The 22828-nt window shown below is 35.3% G+C and overlaps 1 protein-coding gene across 1 annotated transcript in view; it reads right to left on the reverse strand.

The window, feature by feature from the left end:
* GSK3B (glycogen synthase kinase 3 beta) overlaps positions 1 to 22828 on the reverse strand; it is a 334697-nt gene that overhangs the window by 72245 nt on the left and 239624 nt on the right. Inside the window, exons 6-7 of the mRNA XM_042781401.1 lie at positions 16966 to 17072; positions 13141 to 13238 (exon numbers count right to left, since the gene is read on the reverse strand). Coding sequence (XP_042637335.1) covers positions 13141 to 13238; positions 16966 to 17072 — 205 coding nt within the window. The remainder of the gene's footprint in view (positions 1 to 13140; positions 13239 to 16965; positions 17073 to 22828) is intronic.

Here is a 22828-nt window from a genome sequence, read left to right on the forward strand (position 1 = left end):
ACTGGGAAGAGGTAACTATGGGGAGGAAGTGGGAGGGGAGCTGTTGCATTGTGGTAAACTGTGGTCAATGACATGAGACAAAGTACATGTGAACTGCTGTATGGAAAGTGAATTTGCTCTGTAAATCTTCACCCAAATAAAAATAAATTAAAAAAAAAAAAAATTGAAGAAGAAGGAAAAAAAAAAGTGTGCTATGAATATATGAATCCAATTTCATTCTTTTTCATACGGATATGCAGTTGGTCAAACACCATTTGTTAGAAAAACTATTCTTTTCTTTACTGAATTGTCTTGACACCCTTGCTGAAGATCTACTGACCACCAATGTTAGGGTTTATTTCTGTACTCTGAATTCTATTCCATTAATCTATCTGGCCATTTTTATACCAATACCATCCTGCCTTGACTACTGCAGCTGTGTAATAAGTTTTGAAAAGACAAAGTGCGAGCTCTCTAACTTTGTTCCTTTTGTTCAAGACTGTTTTGGCCCTCATTCTTTCTTCTAACATAAAATTTTATACTTGACACAAGTCTCATTCTTCCCTCAAAAAAGTGACTATTCTGATTATACAAACAACTGATAAAGCATAAAAGTTATTGTTGGATAACACAGATTCACAGGAATTAAAATATCTATAGTTTAAGTGAATCTCAGTCAAAGTGGTATGTTTCTCAGTCAAAGTGGTATGTTTGAATAAGGAGAAATAGAAAGGGAGTACGTGAGAACCTCTTGGGGTATTAAAAAGCAAAAAAACACTGTGTTTCCAAACTTTTTTTAAAAAAAAATCACTCCCCCTTTAGACACATAAAAATGTTAAATACATGTCAGTTAGGCTCTTGCTTGTTTTGAGAACCATTAGTATATAGTTCTTTGTAGGACCATAAGCAAGCATTGTGTCATGTGTCCTTCTATCTTACATGTAAATAAAATAGTAACAATCTTGTTTTATAAGTAAGAAATAGTATGCAGTATGCTTTTACAAGCTATAATTGCCCCTGTGGTAGGGAAGGTTTTGTGTCAACTTGGCTGGGCTTGGTTGAGTGGCCGGGCAGCTGGTGGTAGTTATTCCCCATGATGAGACTGGCAATCCATTCCATGGTGGTATCTACTACAAGCAGCTGAATGGCTACTTTAGGGATGTGGTCTGCTTCCAATACAGAAGTAGCTTTGGGAATGGTCTCTAGCTCATGGCACACTTGAACCCTACATGTAGCCATGTCGTTGTTCAGCTTCTGCCATGCTCTGCTGCTCTTGGGACTTCCGATGGACTTAAATCAATGGCCTGCAGAGTTGTTTGGTGACATTAGGACTTGTGCCTTCTTACTTGTTAACCTTGGATTTGTCAGCCTCAGCAGCCAGTAGCTGTCTGAGTGAAGAAAAACCTCCATCTTCAGCGGGCCGGAAGCAGCAGCCCAAGGTCGAGGGGCTTTCACTCAGTCCCTAGAGCCTGGCACTTTAAACTCAGACTTAAAGCCTCCAAACTGTAAGAGAATAAACTCCTGTTTGTTCAAGCCATCCCATTTGTGGTATATTCTTGTCAGAGCCACACTAGGTAACCAGCAGAACGACCCCCTACAAGATTCCAGTGTATCTTTATTTTGTACTTCCTGTTAAGAATCTTTGTTCTCCAGTCACTGCGCTCTTTAACCTTTTGCTGCAAAAAGAAGCACGAATTCCTCAGTAAAACCAAAACTGAAAAAACCCAAACTCACTGCTGTTGAGTCGATTCGAACTCATGGTGACCCCTCCTTGGGTTTCTGAGGTGGTATCTCTATGGAAGTAGATTGCCCTATCTTCCTTTTGAAGAGTGCTGGTGGAATTGAACCACCAGCCTTGGTTAGCAGTCACATGCCTTAGGCATTATGCCACCAGAGCTCCTTCCTTAGTAAAACAGAGTTCCTGAAATCAGGGTCTAGAATATGAATGTTGCCAACCTGGTAGATTTCTGTCCCTTCTTATAGCTACCTCTTTACATATTTTATAGATTACTACAAAGAAAAACAATATACTAAACTGGTATCCTGAATTAAATAACACAAAAAATAACTCAAAATGCAACTGTGCTTCTGCAAGTGTACTTATCTGTAAAGGATATTATATCTCAGGAAGAGTAATCCTTTGGATGGTCTTTTAACTCAGGTCCTAAAATGTAATTATCTGCAACTCAGCTCTGACGTGCCTATGTACAGAAACTTCAATTTGTGTAAGTTGTTTTTTTTTTTTTGCATAAATAAAACACATATCAGCAATTTGTTGTTGTTGTTAGGTACCAGCTACTTACACAGTAAATAATTTTGCTACTTATTTTGGGGAAAGTAATGATTTCAGGTTGATGCCATATATTTGCAACTTAATAGCTCAACTGGGCCAAACTGCCAAAAAACCACTTTTCTGGACACATACACTTTTAACTGTATGGAGATTTATCAAGTGTGAGTAAGTTACAATATACCCAGTAAAATTTAATTAAAAAAAACAAACAAACAAACAAAAAAAAAACACTGTCATTGAGACGATTCTGACTCATAGTGACCTCCAATGGGTTTCCAAGGCAGTAACTCTTTACTGAAGTAGATTGCCCAGTCGTGCATCCAAGGAATGGCTGGTGGGTTTGAACCATCAACCTTCTGCTTAGCAGTCGGATGCTTCAGGCACTGTGCTACTGGAGCTCCTTGTAAAATTTAATAGTGGTAAGTTAAAACTAATGTTCCCTTTGGTTTATGAAAAACATTATATTAACTTAAGGATGCAGTACAGCAATTATCTTTTTGATACATCCTTTACTTACTCACTTATTTAAAAAATACTCATATAATATTGTGTGTGTCACAACTACTTATGGTAGTTACTAACAAGTGTAACTATAGTCTCTCACACTACTATAGAGATATTTAACCTGGGCTTTGTGGATGAGCTTCAGAAAGCCCATGAATCACCTGAAATATGCAAAATTCTGGCATGTATGCATTCTTCTGAGGGAAGAGTTAATTGCTATTATCAGACTTTCAAAATGGTCTATGATCAAAAGACTATTAAGACCTGCTATTTTAGTTAGTATTAAACACAGAATATGTTAATTAATAACAAGAAAAAATTAAGCAACTAACATGATCAACAGATATTTTGTTAATATATATTTATAAGTAAAAACCTAAACCACAAGATAAAATGGAATATACTTAAATGTTCTAGAGTAAAGAGATACAAGTAAATTTGACACATGGCCCCTATAGTCTGTTAACAAGAGATTTATAACACACTAGCACAAAAATGTCACTAATAGCATATTAAACTCAAAATGCATGTTGGCAAAGATCTATTGTGGCTTCATTAATAATTTAGGAAAAAAAATATTCTATAAACTACTAAACTCTGATTTAGTATCTTAGACTACTGGCTAAAAAAAAAAATGTTTAACAATGAAAATGTTAAAACAGGAGAAGATAAGAGATAGTAGTATATCCAGGCACTGAATAAAAACAGGAACACAAGGTGACTGAAAATCTAAATTTTTTTCTAAACAAGATGGTGACAACAGGTTCAGCTATACTTGAAAGCAAAGGATTCTATCACTATAACTTTGATTGCTTTAGTTGAAGCAAAATTAAACCTAGTTCAAAGACATCTCAACCTGACTGGTATATTCATTATAATAAGATTTGGGGGTTGCTTCCTTTAGTTTTTGGTCACAATTTTTAACATAACAAATATGACTCAATGGATTCTGGATTTCAAGTTGAAATGAAAGATCACATTGTTTTCTTCAAACTACAGAATTCCATGAATAAAGGACATTAAGTTAGCTAAAGATGAATCCCTCCTGAAATACCACCTCTCCTTGAAATGGGCCCAGTAATACTTCTTAGAATTAATAGTAAGGATGAAATGTGGTAATGTGTATAATATGCTTAGCCCAGCACCTAGCACAGAGTAAGATCTCACCAGGTGTCAACCCGTATGATTAGCAAGTGTCCCAGTATTTAAAAATGTAGAATTCTGAGAAGCCAGGTAATCACTGATCTCTTGATCTAAATTATACCACAAACAATCATCAATCAAATTGGACAACGAGGAAAACAATTATTTAGACAAAAAGATATAACAAAGCATGGCTCTTTTAACTCTATAAAACTTTTTATTTTTTTTACTGGTTTACTAACAAAAGATTCTGGCACAAAGCAGTGGAAAGCATATATATGTCTCACAGTCTCAATGGTCCCAAAAAGCCTAATTGTAAATATTTAAAAAAAAAAAAAAATCAACAAAAGAGAACTGTACAAAGTGAAAAATCACATAATTCCCCCCCACCCACAACCCTACTTTTCATTGCTAAACATGGGGTGGGAATAACACTGATAGACATAAGAAATGAAGTATTTACTTAGTTGTAATAACCTAATCAAAAGATTATTGGATCTTTTTGCTTTCTAGCTTCAAATTTCTAACATCAAGTTTCTCTTAAGAGATAAAATTTTACTATCTCTAACCTGTGTAAGAGCTACCTACTCAGGTTATCTAAATTTCTGCAAACAGAAAACTAAGCAATAGTTTCTAGGTAAAGCTGTTTTACAAAAGAAATTAAGTCACTTTAATTGCTTTATAGAAAACTGTATGATTGCAAATATGGTAAGTATCTATATACTTAATAGGAACCCTGGGTGGTGCAGTGGTTAAGCGCTCTGCTAACTGAAAGGTCAGTGATTCAAACCCACCTGCTGCTCTATGAGAAAAAGATGTTGTAGGCCCCCTTCCATAAAAATTACAGCCCGGGAAACCCCATGGAAAAGTTCCAACCAGTTATGTAGGGTTGCTATGAGTTGGAATCCACTCTATAGCAATGAGTATATATTTAACATCAAGCTTTTCTAGAGTAGATACATGCAAACGTAAACAGCTAGTTACTAAAAAAAAACTATAGAAACTATACTGCAATTCTATCAAGAGGTGTGACTTTGACTAATTCTACCCTAAAATTCTTGCACTGGAAAGTGTACACAAATTATTACTGAAGCATAAGTAAAAGTCTATTGAATAAAAAAACAATGTATCTCTATAAATATTAACACATTTGTAATGGTAAATCTCACAACATGGTTGGTTTCTTTGAAACTTTTAGTTTTGTGATATCTTAATCTAGAAATTGAACTCTAAACAGAAGCCAGCCTTCCTTACTTGAAATTTATGTTTTAAAATTTACAGGAAGGAAAGTCAAACTATTAGTAAAACCTGTACCACTTTCAAGTCCAGAACTTCACAAACTGCTTCAAATTCATTCCATTTGAGAGAATTTTTGGGACATTTGTCATTTATATAGAAAATTAAGAAATATTTAATTGAGAAGCCAAATGAAACCAGCAAATTTCTTTTCAAAGGTAATAATATATCACCTTATCTAAACAATATTATTCTTGGAATGAATCATATAAATCAGAATATAACCACACAATCAATCAAATCAATCTACACAGTCAAAAATTAATTCATGACATGGATAACTGTTAAGAGGTCTATAAAACAGTAAGATGGCATTTTTGCTCATAAAAATATAAACATGTATATTCATAAAGAATATACATCAAAATATTAACAGAATACTAAGCTGTTGTTTTTGTTCTTTTCTTTGTATTTGTATGGCTGCATGAATTTTCTTAGTCCTCTGCATTGAGCATGTAATGCTTCTGTAATTACAAAACAAGTCATGGTCATTGAAAACAAATAATTACCTTCTCTAAGGTTACATATGTCTTCAGAGTATTTTCTTAATAATCCCACTACTATGATCAATGGTCAAAGTGCAAAGCATGATGCTTTGTCAGTGAACTTATGTTGACAAAATCCCTGGTAGATATCTACCAAAATGTTTTCTTTTTCACCATGCATCTGGAACCATGTCAGGTATTTCTTGAAGTTATTTTGAGATTGATGCTAAAGAAAAATTTATGCTACGACACGGCTCTATTAGAATTCCTCTTTTGACAAATGCTTTGAAAACCCAAGCATTTTCTTAATATGCAGAGGTTAACTGGCATCATGAAATGCTGATCTGATAATTCTGTGTATGAAATCAATCTCAGAAAGTGAAATGTTCTTCATGCTTATAAATGATTTTTTAAGACTTTCAATTCTGTTCTGTTTTATACTTCAAACTTATTCTGAAGACAATGTATTTTAATTTCATCCTGAATACTTTGCAAAAGCCTTTGGTCAAAGTTCTAAGTGCCATTTTAGGAGAGTGTATAACTCACTGCCATTGAGTCGGTTCTGACTCATAATAATCCCTTCATTGGGTTTCCACGGCAATAAATCTTCACTGAAGTAGAATGCCCCACCTTCCTTCTGTGGAGTGGTTGGTGGGTTTGAACTGCCAACCTTCTGGTTAGCAGTCAAATGCCTTAGGCACTATGCCACCAGAGCTCCTCAGGAGAGGGTATGGAGGGAGATTAAAAAGGATAGTTAGACTGAAACAAAGTTTACTCTATGTATACAGTTCCATGTTACTCATGCTGTAAATTATTGGCAAGGAGAGCTGCCACACGAAATTTAATAAACAACATATATAACAGTCATTCTAACTTTCCTTATTAATTCTCAGTAATTCCAAATTCATGAATGAACAATGAATGGTGTTACTGGAACCTATTTTGGTACCTGATATTAAAATACAACAGCAAGCAAATTAATGAGCAGGTTAGCCACACATAAAATCAACGAAGTTTGCTTTGTGGTTGATTATTCATTTTCATTTTTTGTTTAAACTCACATTCAGAGAGAAGGGAGGGTCAAGTACCCCTAGATAATCTAGAAGAATCCCCATGAAGTTTATAAGAGAGAAAATTAAAAGAGAGCAGAAAAAGAACAGATTAACATGGATTCCCCAATTATCAAAAAATCTAAAGGCTCATGATTGTTAGCTCAAAACCTTGAGAACTGGAATGGGAAATTATGAGATCAATTTTCATTCTTGCAGTCGTGATAAGCAGACATGACAGTATTTGTTTAAACTATAAAATATCCTTATAATATTTATCTTTTAAAGAAAATGTGTGCAATTTCACTTTTCCAATTTACAATTAGATCAGGAAAACTAGAGTAGTTACATCAAGATTAAAGTTTTTATTTCAATGAAAAATATAAATTTAATATTTAAGGAACAAATATCAGTAATAAAAGGATTAACAAGACTTAGACCTATAGTAAATATGCAGACATACACATACACCCTATGTGTCATTTAACCTCCATGTAATTTGTATTTCCAGGCTACCAAACAGATGGTAAAACTAATGATATACCATTTATTTTGAACAGCAATGTTCAAGAATGTAAAAAGGACACAAAAGCGGGATATCCCTGGGATGCTAGGGAACACTTCTAATTCCATTATCTTTTACCATCATGAAAACATCTATAGACAGTAATCTTGGAAAATAAAATAGGGTAATAACTATGTACTTTAAAAACAAAGGCAAGACAGATAAATGACAGTGTTTTGTTACAGAGTTGAACCACCATTACAAACTGATCACAAAACAACTTGTAACAAAATAAGCCTTACATGAAAATAAATTATTTGCCATCAATAACAAACTGATAAGTCTTTATTAATATCTATTAAGTAGCTAGCACAAACCAGTATTAGCAGAAAACAGAATTATAAGGACTGTCAAAAATGGCACAAACAACCTCTAGACTTAAAGGTTTATAAGGTATGATGGCAAGCAGAGACTATGAACTTATCACAGCTATCAACTTAGCTTCCGGAGCAATTTCATTTGTATTTTGTATGAATTAACTAAAATTAATGACAAACAGAATTAATCATCATAAAATACTAAAATCAGCAGAGAAATGATACAATTCTAATGAGATAAACATATATGACAAATGATAAGTACTAAACCCCGAAAACTGTAGTATGAGTGGACTCAAGTACCTCAAGTGATGTGGAATGTGGAATGGTTGTACTACAGCAGCAGTCAGCAAACTATGACTCACTTTGTTTTTGAAGAGTTGATGACATAAGAACTGGTTTTTATAGATGATCATCTGCAATCAATCTGATAAGGAGCACAAACTTTGAACTTCAATTAAGAGAAATGTTATCCCTCCTCAAAAACAAAAAAAAGGATTTCATTGTACTCATCCAGATCTGTATTACAAAAAATTGTGCACAACTGTTGTATTTTGAACTTCACAAATAAAAATTTCATGGTAGTTTATTTTCGTTTTTTATATAAGTATCTGTATAATATCCTTAATGTGGTGGTTATGTTTGTGTATCAACCTGGCTAGGGAAGGCTGAGTGGCTGGGCAGCTGGATGTAGTTTCCTCATGATGAGACTGGTAATCAACTCCATGGTGGAATCTACTATGAGCAGCTAAGTAGCTGCCTTTGGGTATATGGTCTACTTCCTGTATATAATGAGAAGTTTTGAGAATGGTCTCTAGCATATGGCATGTTTGGACCCTGCACGTAGCCATGTTGTTGCTCAGCAGCCTGCTATGCTCTGCTGACCTTGGGACTTACAATGGACTTAAGTTAATGGCCTGCCATGTGGTTTGGTAACATCAGGACTGTGCCCTTTCTACTTGTCAAGCTTGGGGTTTCTCAGCCTCAGCAGCCAGCAGCTGTCTGAGTGAAGAAATGCCTCTAGCTTCAGTGGACCAGGAGAAGGAGGCAGAGTTGGACCCCAAGGTTGAAGGGCTTTCACCCAGCCCCTAGAGCCTGGCACTTTGAACTTGGACTTAAAGCCTCCAACTTGTAAGAATAAACTCCTGTTTGTTTAAGCCATCCTATTTGTGGTATATTCTTGTGAGAGTGGCACTAGGTAACCAGAACACTTAATTTCTGTCTTTCGGCCTATGAAACCTACAATACCTTACTATCTAACCCTAGAGTTGACTTTAATGACGGGGATGGACTAAAGTATTTGGGACCTTCATCTGTTGATGGTGCCTGACTCAAAACGGAAAGAAACAGCTGCAAACATTCATCAATAATGGGAATGTATAAAGAACGAATCTAGGAAAATTGGAAGCTGTCAAAAATGAAACAGAATGGATAAAGGTTAATATCCTAGGCATTGTTGTCACTGTTGTTATGTGCCGTGGAGTTGGACCCAACTCACAGGAACCCTTCCTTGGGTTTCCGAGGTGGTATCACTACAGAAGTAGATTGCCCAACTTTCCTTCCCAGGAGTGTTTGGTGGGTTTGATCTAACAGCCTTCTGGTTAGCAGTCAAGTGCCTTAGGCACTACACTACCAGAGCTCCTATCCAAGGCATTAGAGAGCTGAAATGGACTGGTATTGGCCATTTTGAATCAGATAATCATATGATCTACTATGTTGGGAATGACAAATTGAAGAGGAATGATGTCACATTCATCGTAAGAAAACAAAACAATTTCAAGATCTATCCTGGAGTACAATTCTATCAGTGATAGGGTGATATCCATATGCCTACAAGGAACACCAGTTAATACGATGATTTCAATTATTTACACACCAACTACCAAAGCGAAAGATGAAGAAACAAGTTTTGCAGTCTGAAACGGACCAAACATGCAATCAAGATGTACTGATAATTACTGGTGACTGGAATGTGAGAGACAAAAATAAAGAAGCAGCATCAGTACTTGGAAAATATGGCCATGATGATAAAAATGACACTGGAGATCCCATGATACAATTTTGCAAGACCAATGACTTATGGATTGCAAATACCTTTTTCAACAACATAAATGGTGACTATACAAGTGGACCTTACCAGATGTGATACACAGAAAACAGATGGATTTCATCTGTGGAAAGAGATGATGCAGAAGCTCAATTTCTTCAGTCAAAACAAGGTCAGGAGCTGACTGTGGAACAGCCATCAATTGCTCATACATCAGTTCAAGTTGAAGCTGAAGAAAATTGAAACAAGTCCACAAAAGCCAAAATATGACCTTGATTATATCCTACCTGAATTCAGAGACCATCTGAAGAACAGATCTGAAGTACTGAATACCAATAACCAAAGACCACATGAGCTGTGGAATTACATGAAGAGTATCATACATGAAGAACACAAACAGTCATGAAAGAAAGGAAAGAAATGACTAAAAAGGATGTCAGAAAAGACTGTAAAACTTGCTTTTGAACAGAGAGTAGCTAAGGCAAAGAAATACTGAATTAAAAGAGCTGCAGAGAATATTTCAAAAGGTAGCTCGAGAAGACAAATGAAATGTACAAAGACTGTAGTCAGAAAACCAAAAGGGAAGAACCAAAAAGGAAGGCTTTTCTCAAGCTGGAAGAACTGATGAAAAATTTCAAGCCTTGATGTGCAATATTAAAGAATTATATGGGCAGTGTATTGATGATGCAGAAAGTACCAAAAGAAGATGGAACAAATATGCAGAGTCATTATACCAAAGAGAATTCGTCAACATTCAACCATTTCAGGAGGTACCATATGATCAAGAACCAATGGCATTGAAGGAAGAAGTTGAAACTACACTGAAATGACTTGCAAAAACAAGGCTCCAGGAATTGACAGAATACTCATTGAGATGTTTCAACAAATGGATGCATGCCGAAGGCACTTATTCATTTATGCCAAGAAATTTGGAAGACAGCTACTTAGCCAAATGAGTAGAAGAGATCCGTATTTGTGACCATTCCAAAGAAAGGTGATCCAAAAGAATGTGGAAATTTTTAAACCGTATCATTAATATCACATGCCAGTAAAATTTTGCTGAAGCTAATTCAAAAACGGTTGCAGTAGTATATTGACAAGGAACTTCCAGAAATGCAAGCTGGATTTAGAAGAGGACATGGAGCAAGGGCTATCACTACTGATGTCAGATGGAACTTGGCTGAAAGCAGAGAATACCAGAAAGATGCTTACCTGGCTTTAATTGACTATGCAAAGGCATTTGACTGTGTGGATCATAACAAATTATGGATAACATTGCAAAGAACAGAAGATCCATTAACAACCTGCAACATGCAGATGACACAATCTTGCTTACTAAAAGTGAAGATGAATCGAAGAACTTACTGATGAAGATCAAAGACTACAGTTTTCAGCATGGATTATATCTCAACATAAAAGAAAACACAAATCCTCACAAGTGGATCCATTAAGAAACATTACAATAAATGGAGAAAAGACTGAAGTTGTCAAACATTTCATTTTCCTTGGATCCACAATCAACACTCATGGAAGTTGCAGTCAAGAAATCAGATGTCATGCTGCACTGGGCAAATCTGCTGTAAAAGATCTCTGAATCTGTAATGCTGAAGAAGTCATTTTGAAGACTAAGGTGTGCAAAAGCTGGACAGTGAATAAGGAAGACCAAATAATTAATGCCTCTGAATTGTAGTGTTGGTGAAGAATACAGAAAATATCACAGACTGCCAGAAGAACGAACAAACTTGTCCTGGAAGAAATGCAACCAGAATGCTCCTTGGAAGCAAGAATAGCCAGACTCTGTCTGTCTCTGTCTCTGGTCACGCAGAAGGGACCAGTTCCTGGAGGACATCATGCTATGTAAAGTGAAGGGTCAATGAAAAAGGGAAAGACCCTTGAGGACATGGACTGACACAATGGCTGCAATGATGAGCTCAAGCTAACAGGGACTGTGAAGATGGTGTGGAACTGGGCAGTATTTCTTTTTTTCTATTGAGAATGGGTTTGCTATGAGTTGGAATCGACTCAGCGGCACCTGACAACAACACCCGTTTACAGAAAAAATTTGCCAACCCTTGCACTAGAGAGCATTAATTTAAATAATGGGGAGTATAAAATCTTTCAGAAACAAAAAGAACAAATTATTCAAACTTATCTGACTGTAGTACAGAAATCAGAAGGAAGTAGCTCTTCTGAAGTAAAGTTAAAGGTTCAGTCTGAAGCTGAAAGACCACTGGCTAGCAAAAAGGACTGGAAATACCACAGTGGTCTAAGCTCCTAGTCAAAGAAATCAGATATAATATAGTAAGGATCACATACTGCACGTTTCCCTTACATCAAAAGAAAGCATAATTTTTATGGAATTAAGAATAAGCATGTAAAAATAACTTGATAACAGTCCTGTGTTCAATTGGTGGAAGCTATATAGAAGTTATGGCTCATAAGGAAAACTATATTCAAGTTGTTCAAATATAGAACGAGCTGTATCCCAAAGTAGTATTATAGTGTCAGAAGTAAACAAGAAAACACTGGAAAATCGTATCTGTTAGGAATGGTAATTAAGAAGACTTTTTCAATAGATAGAGGATTGAACTATATGACCTGTAAGGATAATTTCATTTTTACAATTTTATGAAGTATTTAAGAAATCAAGAATTAAAGCCTAAAATACAGCAGGTATTGTTGCTTCCATCAAACTGAAACCTTATAATGAAGCCATCTAGTGGTTTAATATACAGGCACTCGATTTAAAAAGGGGAGAAAGGTAGAGTTTCCTTTAAAATCTCAAATATTAAAAAAAATTATATTAAATTTAAATACTCAGTTAAAATCCAAGCTCTATGGTTCTAAGAGGCAATTTTAATTGCAAGATTGAATATTTTAAATTAGGTACTTGTCAATAAACTTTTCAAAGATCTAATAAGTAAAAGTATATTAAACCCATAAGTCAAATACTTCCATTTTAGTGGTATACACAAACATGCTTGCATTTATTATCTCATTTTATAAATATTCACATGCTGAATAAGTACAAGTGCCCCTATGCGCTCTCAGGAGAACATGAGGAGCACAGAGTACATGATAAGCAAAAACAGAGATAGCTCCTGCTTTTAATCCGTTTGTAAACAGTTTAGTGAAAATGGATAGTCTAATTCTGTTTTTAAGTACTTTAAAACAAGAGATACGTCCCTTTCTTGTCAGAGATATACAAAACTTTTCCAGTATCATACAACAGAACATTAATTCAATTTTTGACCAAAAGGTTGAATTCTTATTTTTGCTCTATTAGAAGCTAAACTTGCTATGCGTCTTTGGGTCACTTTCTTCATTTCTTAAGTATCTCATAGGGAGAAAGGGGTAGGGTTCTGTGTGTGTGTGTGTGTGTGTGTGTGTAATGTATTCTTAGAATAGCCTCAAAAGTCCTTCCAGCTCAAAAATTTGGAGTATAAAATTCAACCTTCTCACCTTGATTATTTCCACCAATTGATCCACACCACTATCCCCTGGAAATATTGGTTGTCCTAGCAACAGTTCAGCCAACACACAGCCTGCAGACCATACATCTGAAGAGAAAAGAAAACAAAAGCTTATTAATACTTTGTTGCTTAAACTGAGTTAAAAAAAGGTTTATGTATATATATATATTTATTTTACTTTGAAAAAGTAAATATCCAAAAAAATTATATACTAACTCACTAAAAAGGAATGATCAATATGAATATTTCAAGAAAGACTGTATCAGAGTATCAACGAACAAGACAGAGGATTATAGTAATAAAATAGAGACCAGGATTATCTACTTATCATGCTTAAAAATAAGCCAGACATCATTTCTATACAACAGCAGGTGCTTGCAGAGGAGCAGCAGGCAAGCGTTTAATCTCCAGTACACACAGGATCTTAAGCATATTCTGAGGAAAATTTTTAAGACTTTACATGATTGACTTTTATGTTGTAACATGAGTGACAGAAAAATGTACTATATAAATGCAAAAAATGACAAAGATAGAGGAATATATTTTATTCCATAACCTATAAAATAATTCACATTCAAAGTCAAAGCGGAGAGCCTCAATCATAAGATAAATTTTTTTTTTTCTCCCAATCATTTAAAGTTAGGATAACCACACATCCTGGCTTATAGGATAGTCCTGGTTTACATCTATTATCTATTTATCTTAGTGTCTACTTTTTAAAAAAAAAATCTAATTAACCTATTTATCTATTATCTATTCTTCATACAGTTTAACCAAAACAACATAACACAACAGATTAAATGTAGAAGATATGAGAACATTATTGTTTTCCATTAAGTCAGAGAGACTTACAAAAATGTAATATGTCACTCTTCTGTTTCTTTTTTTAAATTTTTTAATAAAAATGTTATTTTTCACAAAAGTTCTATTTTGAAAAAATGTTAATATGAAATAGGTTTTTATTGGTTAAAATGAACAGATAAATATTTAACATTTTTCCTAGTTTTAATGTGGTATATATTAATAGATGTAACCCACATAAACAAAAACTCTTTGGCGTCATCAATAACTAAGAGTGAAAAGGGGTCCTGAAACAAAAATGTTTCAGAAAATACCTAACAAATTATAAGAGTACAATCCAGTACTGCACTATGAGCCTGTGACTAGCCCCTTGTAACAAAATGCAAATGGATCTTGTTGGGGGGGGGGGGAACCTAGTGTTTAAGATAAGGAACCCCAAGGATCACTGGCCATCACCAGAAACTGGGAGAGATGCAAGAAACAGATTCTCCCTCAGAGTATCAGAAAGAATCAATATGGCTGACACCCTAATTTTGGACTCTGGCCTCCAGAATTGTGAGAGAATACATTCCTGTTGTTCTAAACCTCTCCTTACTAGAAAAGTTAGTTTTGACTACGAATATTTCAAAGAGGCTTTCCCACATTTAGCAATATTTTCTATCTGTAAGGTACAATAAAGTATGATCAGTTACAAAAACTTAGAATTTTTTAAAGATGATTCCAGCACATCAATGTGCAGAATCTTCAAGCTTTAGGAGAGTGTTACTTTTGTTAAGAGGAGCTAAAAAGAGATTAAATTAGAAAAGACTCTTACTGAGTTGTATTATTTTGTAACTAGAGTTATTAGAAATTGTTGTATCGGTGACTTCTATAAAAATATAACATTTTAAAGTAGATTTTAAAATTCTGCAGTACATGAGATAGAAGGTATAAGAACATGGCCTGAGTTGTGCAAAATCTTGTAGACCACATTAGGGAATATGTATTTTATTTTACAGTGGAAACAGGGGAACCATTAAAGAAGCTCCTGCCACAGACTCAGTAAGAGACAAGTAGATGTCAGTGGACATAGAAATAAGCAAACAAGAGATATGTATTAAAGAATTTGTCTTGAATGTGGTGAGAAAGGAGGAATCAAAGGTAACTCATATGACTTCTAGTTTAAATGGATAGATGGTAGTGCCATTTACTGAGGTAGTAGCTGCATATGACATGATGATGGGAAAAAGGTTGGGGGAGGCAACAGCTTCCTCAGATGACTTCCTTAAAGTTACAATAAATCTGAAGGACTGGATTTCACTACATTAGCACCTGCCATCCTACCCACATAAATGGCCAACTTTTTGAGGTCTCACTTATTCTGTGATTTTCTTTAACATCTACCTCAAAATAAAATGTACATAGCTGGACTGCATTAATTTGCACTGCAGAATGTACTTGTTCTTTCTCTTAGTAATCAAACATTATGCGCCTGTAACTGGATTGGCGTATCCATTCTTACATAGGTAGAGATGACTTAAATGAGTGTATAATTTTGACCATGATAGGCTAAGGAAACTTAATATCCTGGTTCATAGAACAATGAACTTTTTTCAAGTATCTGCAGGATGGTACAAATGGGCAAAATGAGGACAAGATGATGGAAGAAAACCCTTGAAACAAACATGGAATTCTGTCCAAGGGAAGACCTAAAATCATGAAGGAGGTATATGCCCCTAAGACTACTTCAACTCCAGATTAATTACTATTACTTATGGAGAATTTAGGACCATCCTGCTGTAAGTGACCTCTTTGTCACCACAACATAAATCTTACTCTAGGAGGATTAACTATCTATGAGTACCCTCTGTCGTCACTGGTTAAAGTGTGTTATCTATATGAAAGATCTATTTATAATATAAACCAAAAACCAAACTCACTACTGTTGAGTTGGATCCGACTGACAGCGACCTGTCCTTTTGTTTCCGAGGCAGTATCATTACAGAAGTAGACTGCCCAATCTTCCTTCCAAGAAGTGGCTGGTGGGTCTGAACCGCCAGCCTTCTGGTTAGCAGTCAAATGCCTTAAGCACTATGCCACCAATACTATAGAGTACTATATTTGTAATATAGTATTGCATAGTAATATACAATATTATATTTATAATATATAAAACCTAATTTGCATGCTTTTGTTTCTGTTTTTGAACTAAGGAATTCCCTTCACAGAAATAATATGTAACAGTACAATAATTCTGACTTCCACATAGCTTCCTATTCATGCCCACCTGATCATGTTCTCACTTATTCCTAGCTAGTAGGCTAAAGAGTAATGGGATAGAAGAGAAGGACAACGAAGACTGAAACAAATGGTCTTTGTTCAATTACCTCTGTCAAAAACATGTCTATTCAAGACCTCAACAGAATCCGTGAGTTTAGCCAAACTGCTAAGAACAAAGCAAGATTTTTCTTTTTTTAAAAAAAGCTGTCTTGAAATTAAATAACCAATCGCTACAGCTTGTTAAGAATGTAAACAATACGGTCATCCTATCACCTTCATCATAAATTTAACGAATGCAAATTCTACTATTAATCAAGCACACAAGTGAGTATTTTGGAGGGAAGGAAGGAAGGAGAGAAGGAAAAAGGGAAGGAAGGAAGGGAGGGAGGAAAAGAGAAAGGGAAGGAAGGAAGGAAAGAAAGAAATACTTAGGATTTATTTAAAGTTTTAAGCTAAAAACAAACGTATTACATAATCATAAAGGAAGAGTATTATTATTCCTTCTAATAATCCAAGAAACCTAACAGTAAGTAAGTAGAATAGTAAGTATATCTTAAATTCTAAAAGGTGAAGTTTTCTAAATTCTATACATTTTTGCATATCAATGTTTAACAAAAAATATATTTTAAAGCATGCTCATTTTTATGTTTAAGTGAAAGTACTCGAGTCAACTAACAACAGGTTAGTAACAATAACCAAATAAATAAAATTCAATTAATAACTATAAGGTATTATAATCACATTCAGTACTTACCTATACTAGAGGTATAATCAGTGGCTCCAAAGATCAACTCTGGTGCCCTATAGTACCGAGAACAAATATATGAAACATTGGGTTCTCCTCGGACCAGCTGCTTTGCACTAATAAAAAAAAAAAAAGCAGAAAAATTTTAAACTAAATCTAAACCTTAAAAAGAACCCATATTGCTATCATTCACAACAGTCAATACTTATCTAAGATTCACATAATTCTAATCATTTAACATATAAAAAAGAAAATAAGAATATAATTATCTCTAAAAAAATTTTAAAATTTAATCACTCTGAAAAAAGATTTAAAAAGATTAATTTTAAAGAAACCATTTATCAACTGTCACTTAAAAGGAGATAAAAAGTCCCAAAGGTTAAACGTTAGATTTCTGCTGCTTCTCTGTTCCCCAAATTCCACCTCTAAAATACAAGGAGGAAAAGTTAGAAAAGAGGTCTCTTCTCCCATTGAAAAGTATGATGATGTTGTTGGATCATAATATAAGAATTATTACTCATCAAATATGTTTTCTAAAAGGGTAAGAAATTAGTCACTGGGTCCTAGTGACTGGTACATCATCTGATCTGCAGCCTATACGACTATGAGACCAGAAGAACTAGATGGTGCCTGGCTACCAATGTCATCCCCTTGGAAGGGGATCTACATAGGAGATCCTTGATAGAGAGGGAGAACAATGTGGAACAAAACTCAAAATCATTTGGAGAAAAATGTAAGAGGGGGGACCAGGTTTGCTGGTCCAATAGAGCCTGGTGGAACCACTGAGACTATGGCCCCTAGCTGCCCTTCAGATCTGGAAATTGAACCCACACCTGTGGTTTCCAGCCAAACAAAATATAGGCATATGAGTTGAACATTTACCTCAAGTAGATACACTCCTTGGACAGAACAATCATGGGAGAAAGAAGGGCTGCTTATGCACAGGGAGACGGCTCAGGGGGCAGGAGTGCATGGAGGGATGGACACAGGGAAGAGGTAACTATGGGGAGGAAGTGGGAGGGGAGCTGTTGCATTGTGGTAAATTGTGGTCAATGTCATGAGACAAAGTATATGTGAACTGCTGTATGGAAAGTGAATTTGCTCTGTAAACCTTCACCCAAATCACATTAAAAAAAAAAAAGAGTAATAAAAGAAAGAAAGAAACCCTAAAAAAAAAAAAAAAGAAATTGGTCAGTCTTACTATTTGACTTTTGACTCCGGGTGTCTCTTCTACAACTTACAGATATAATCTATTTTATCTTTCTACCATCTTAGTCAATTTATTAATTGTCTAAGCATTTATTACCCAGTAAATTCCAAAATGTCAGGCATTTTCCTTTAGGACAGAGATGATTCACAGCCTATGAAACACCACCTGTGCTGTAGTGAGTTTAATTACATGTTTTCTTATTCCAGCTCTCCTTCCACAATACTCTGTGGCATGTACTTAAATATTATAAACAAACCAAACCAGTCATTGAGTGGATTCTGACTCACAGTGACCCCCTTTGGGTTTCTGAGGTGGTAAATCTTTACAAAAGTAGATTGCTCAGTCTTCCTTCTGTGGAGTGGCTGGCTGGGTTTGAACTGCCAGCCTTCTGGTTAGCAGTCAAATGCCTTAGGCACTACGCCACCAGAGCTCTTTTTTAAACATTATAGTTAATCAAAATTAATTTATTTTGAGATGTCTCTCAAGATAACTTGAAAACATATTGAAAAAAAAAACTTCAGTAGACACTAACCATTTTGACATATAAAGACAAAGCTAAATAAAGGACATAAATATAAGCAACAAAATCAAAACAATAAAAAATGGTAAGAAAATTCTGAGGTAAAGGTACAGGAAAATCAGATGAAAGAGATAAAGTAATCACAAAGGTATAAAGCCCATGCTTTCTTTTCTTCCATCTGTTTCTAGTCAATGATGACTCTAATCTTATTCTGTACTTACCTCATCACCAGTTTTGAAGGTGGAAGACAGTTTCATTTATAACCATCTCCCCAGATATTAAAACACAACAACCATGTCGTAAATTAATATTAATCCCTGTTTTTGGTTGCATGGAAATTAATACACTTAGTTTCCAGCATAACTGATAATCTAAAAAACAAAAGCCCAAAGTCATTGCTAGCTAGCTGATTCTGATTCATGACAACACCAAACTGTTCCATATAATTTTCTTGGTTGTAATCTTTACAGAAGCAGATCACCAAGTCTTTCTTCTGTGGTACTTCTGGGTGGATTTTAACTGCAGATCTTTAGTGGTTCAGCACAAAATGTTTGTGCCACTCATGGACCTAACTGATAAATACCTTTTTATATTCAAATTATATGGTCAGAAAATTCACTATAAAATAAACAAGTAATATTGGAAGCTTTACAGCCTGTAGATTTCTTCACTATTTGAGGGAGCTACACTCATTTTCTTACAGTGAGGCTGGATGTAACTCCCCAGCTCTGTGAGGGTGGAAATACATACACCACTACCAAACATAGTGGTCACATACAGTCTTAGTTCTCAAATGGCCCAACTAGCCCTTCAGTTAAGTCCTGTCCCTGTTCCAGTAAAGAACTATTTATGAGAGAGTAACACAGTTGACTGTTCAAGTCATCATCAACCTGGCATCTAAGAACCTAAAGTATCTTCCAGTTATCTGACCAAATTAATGTTGTTAGAAGCAAAAACAAAAAAGGCAGACTTGTTATCAGAGGGTTTGTAAAAGTGAGTTATTACCACACAAGTGAAATCCCTATTCCAAACTGATTAAAACAAAGTTATTCCTATGTTCCAAGAGATCCATAACAACAGTGTTTTAAACTACAATGAGAAGAGAAACTGTTAGGTAGTTAGGTAGTTAAGAGCAGGTGTAATGTAAACAGCTGGGTGAAAAGGTCCTAACCAAAGGTCCAAATCAATCATAGCCGTAACCAACTGCAGCCAGAGATAACAAACCATGGGCTAAACCACCAGCCAGATGGGAAAATTCCAAGCCACAACACATGTGCAGTAGAGAAAAATTACTTTTAATTTTAAAGTTAAAATTCACTGTAATATAATTACAATGAATTTGCATTGTGGTTACCGGTCGACATTGAGTGGAACGAGCTGGATTCTGGGGAAAAACATGTACAATAACCCAAAAGAGTTATCTAGTATCTAAGTGTACATTAAGCCTAACCACCCACCCTAAAAGGAGCAGCAAAAGGAGGACTCAGAACAGTAACAGGAAGCAAAAATAGAATAAAAAGAGAGATGTTAACTCCCCCTCCCTACAGCTCCCTACTGCTTGTAGTGCATGCTTGTTCTTGTCTGTGAGAACGTACCAATAAACTTTGCTTTTCTTACTGCTTAACTTTCGTTTTCTGCGTAAATTCTTCTGTGGTGGAGAAACAAGGACTGAGGATCAAAACCCCTAAAGTTAACAAAACTCTACTAAACAACTTGGTGCCACACAGTCTTTACATTCCTTATCAGTCAGACCTCTCATTAAGGAAAACACCCTGTAACAATAAAACTTGATCTGATTTGGACCATTTGTCCTATAGATAGCTGTTGTCGAGTGTTCTAGTATTGGCTCTGACTAATAGCTACCCTATGTGCAACTGAACAAAATACTAAGCCCATCACTGCAGCTGCTGTGTTAACCCATCTTCTTAAGGCCTTCCCCTTTTTCGATAATCCTCCAACCTGACCAAGCATGATATCCTTCTCAAGGGTCTGGGTCCCTTCTGACAACATGACCAAATGGGTGAGGCAAAGTCTGGTCATTCTTATTTCCAAGCCTGCACTTCATCAAGGACATATTTGTTAGTTCTTCTGGCAGTCCATGGTACTTTCAGTATTTTTCTCCAACACCACAACTCAAAAGCTCTTCTTCAGTCATCCTAATTCACTGTCCAGCTTTCCCACGAATATGAGACGACTAAAAACATCATGGCTTGGGTTAGGCACATCTTAGTCTTCAAAGAGACATCTTTGCTCTTCAGCACTTCAAAGAGGTATTTTGCAGATCTCCCCAGTGTAATGCCTTGTGTGATTTCTTGACTGCTGATTCCATTGGTGTTGACTGTGGAACCAAGTAATATGAAATTTTTGACAACTTCAATCTTTTTCCATTTATCAGGATGCTGCTTACTGGTCCATTTTTGAGGATTTTCATTTTCTTTATGTTGAAGTGTAATCCATACTGTAGACTGTGGTCTTAAATCTTCATTAGTAAGTGCTTCAAGTCATCTTTACTTTCAGCAATCAAGGATGTGTCATCTGCATATCACAGGACGTTAATGAGTCTTCCTCCAGTCCTGATAATGCATTCTTCTTCATATAGTCCACTTTCTCCTATAGAAAGTAGGTAGTATCACATAGGAGTTTTGATTTCATTTCCTTCACCTTTTCTTGTAGTTCAGGAGACAAAGTTACATAACTTGCAGAAAGAAAAAGTTGGATACTATTATAGTATCAGTACCAGTGTGTCAGAGTAGAATCGTTCTCTACAGGGTTTCCAGTGGCTGATTTTTCAGAGTAGATAGCCAGGTCTTTTTCCCAAGGAGCCTCTGGGTATCTTTGAACCTTCAATCTTTTGATTAGGAGTGAAGTATATTAATCATTTAATGGGTACAGTATGAAAACAAAGAGAACACCTTTGTTACATTAAGAATTTACTCATGACAGAGCAGATGTACTTTTGTTGCTGTTTAATAAAAGATCTCTCTCAAGAGACAGCCTGTAAAAAGTATTCCCAGTACTAAGCCTGATGTTTAAACTGTGGGCTGCTGTACAGGTATGACAGAGGGACCAATATAGATATCAATTGCTGTGGGTGAATATGTAATGTAGAAAGAGCTAAGAGGAAAAATAAGGATTTGTAAGAAGGACAAAAAATTAAATTTGAGAAAATCCAAGTTATGTGGTGACATCTCAGGAAATGAACAGAGAAATTATTCTACATGATTACAACACAGACGAAGTAGCAGGGTCAATGCTTGGGTTACGTGGGAATACAAGCTTGATTTCATGTTGAAAGGTTGTATTAGAGAGTCACAAGATGGTAAACACTATGGAAATGGAAACAATGAAATTGTATTGAATTCACAGTAGATTACAAAGGAATGAGTTTAAAAAAGGAGAAAGTGAGTTGAAATTTGAAGAAAAAAAGGGAGTATAGGAGAGTATAGAGGAAAAGGAAGAAAATATTATTATTAGACTTTTACCTCATCTCTAAATTGAGTTTAACTCTGAAGTTCAAAGGATACACACTATGCGTAATAACCAGTATTTCCAAAAGTACTGAAAAAGGAATATATTCACACAGCAAATACTCAAACAATACTAAAATATAATCAATAATAAAAAAAGCAAGGTTCCCTACTATACCATACTAACAATGTTTCTTTTCCCAAAGGCAGTATGTTACAAGTACAATACATATCACTCCAGAAGTAAGTCATGCATATATATGTTTGTTTTTAAAACGTAAGAGGGAGTATAAGCAAAAACCCAACACTGATGAGTGGATTCTGACTCATAGTGGACCTGCAGAATAGAGTTTCCAAGCAGCCTGCCACATCTTTCTGCCATGGAGCAGCTGCTGGGTTCAAACCACCAAACTTTCAATTAGAGTAGCTGAGCATTTAACCACTGTGCCACCAGAGCTACACATAATCTTGACCTTGCTTTTTTCATTTAACACTTCTTAGAAGTTATTCCCTTTCCATTCATAGACAGTTGCCTCATACTTCTTTGGGATGCATGAATCATATAATCTGTGCAGGTACCACAGTTTATTTGGTTTTCCTACTGCTGGATATTTACCAAAAAAAAAAAAAAATGCTATATAGTAAAAATCCCTGTATAGGCGATATCATTTCAAA

Source organism: Orycteropus afer, unplaced genomic scaffold (genome assembly GCF_000298275.1).
Source record: "Orycteropus afer afer isolate SDZICR_OR568_19922 unplaced genomic scaffold, OryAfe1.0 scaffold00114, whole genome shotgun sequence".
Taxonomy (NCBI): Eukaryota; Metazoa; Chordata; class Mammalia; order Tubulidentata; family Orycteropodidae; genus Orycteropus; species Orycteropus afer.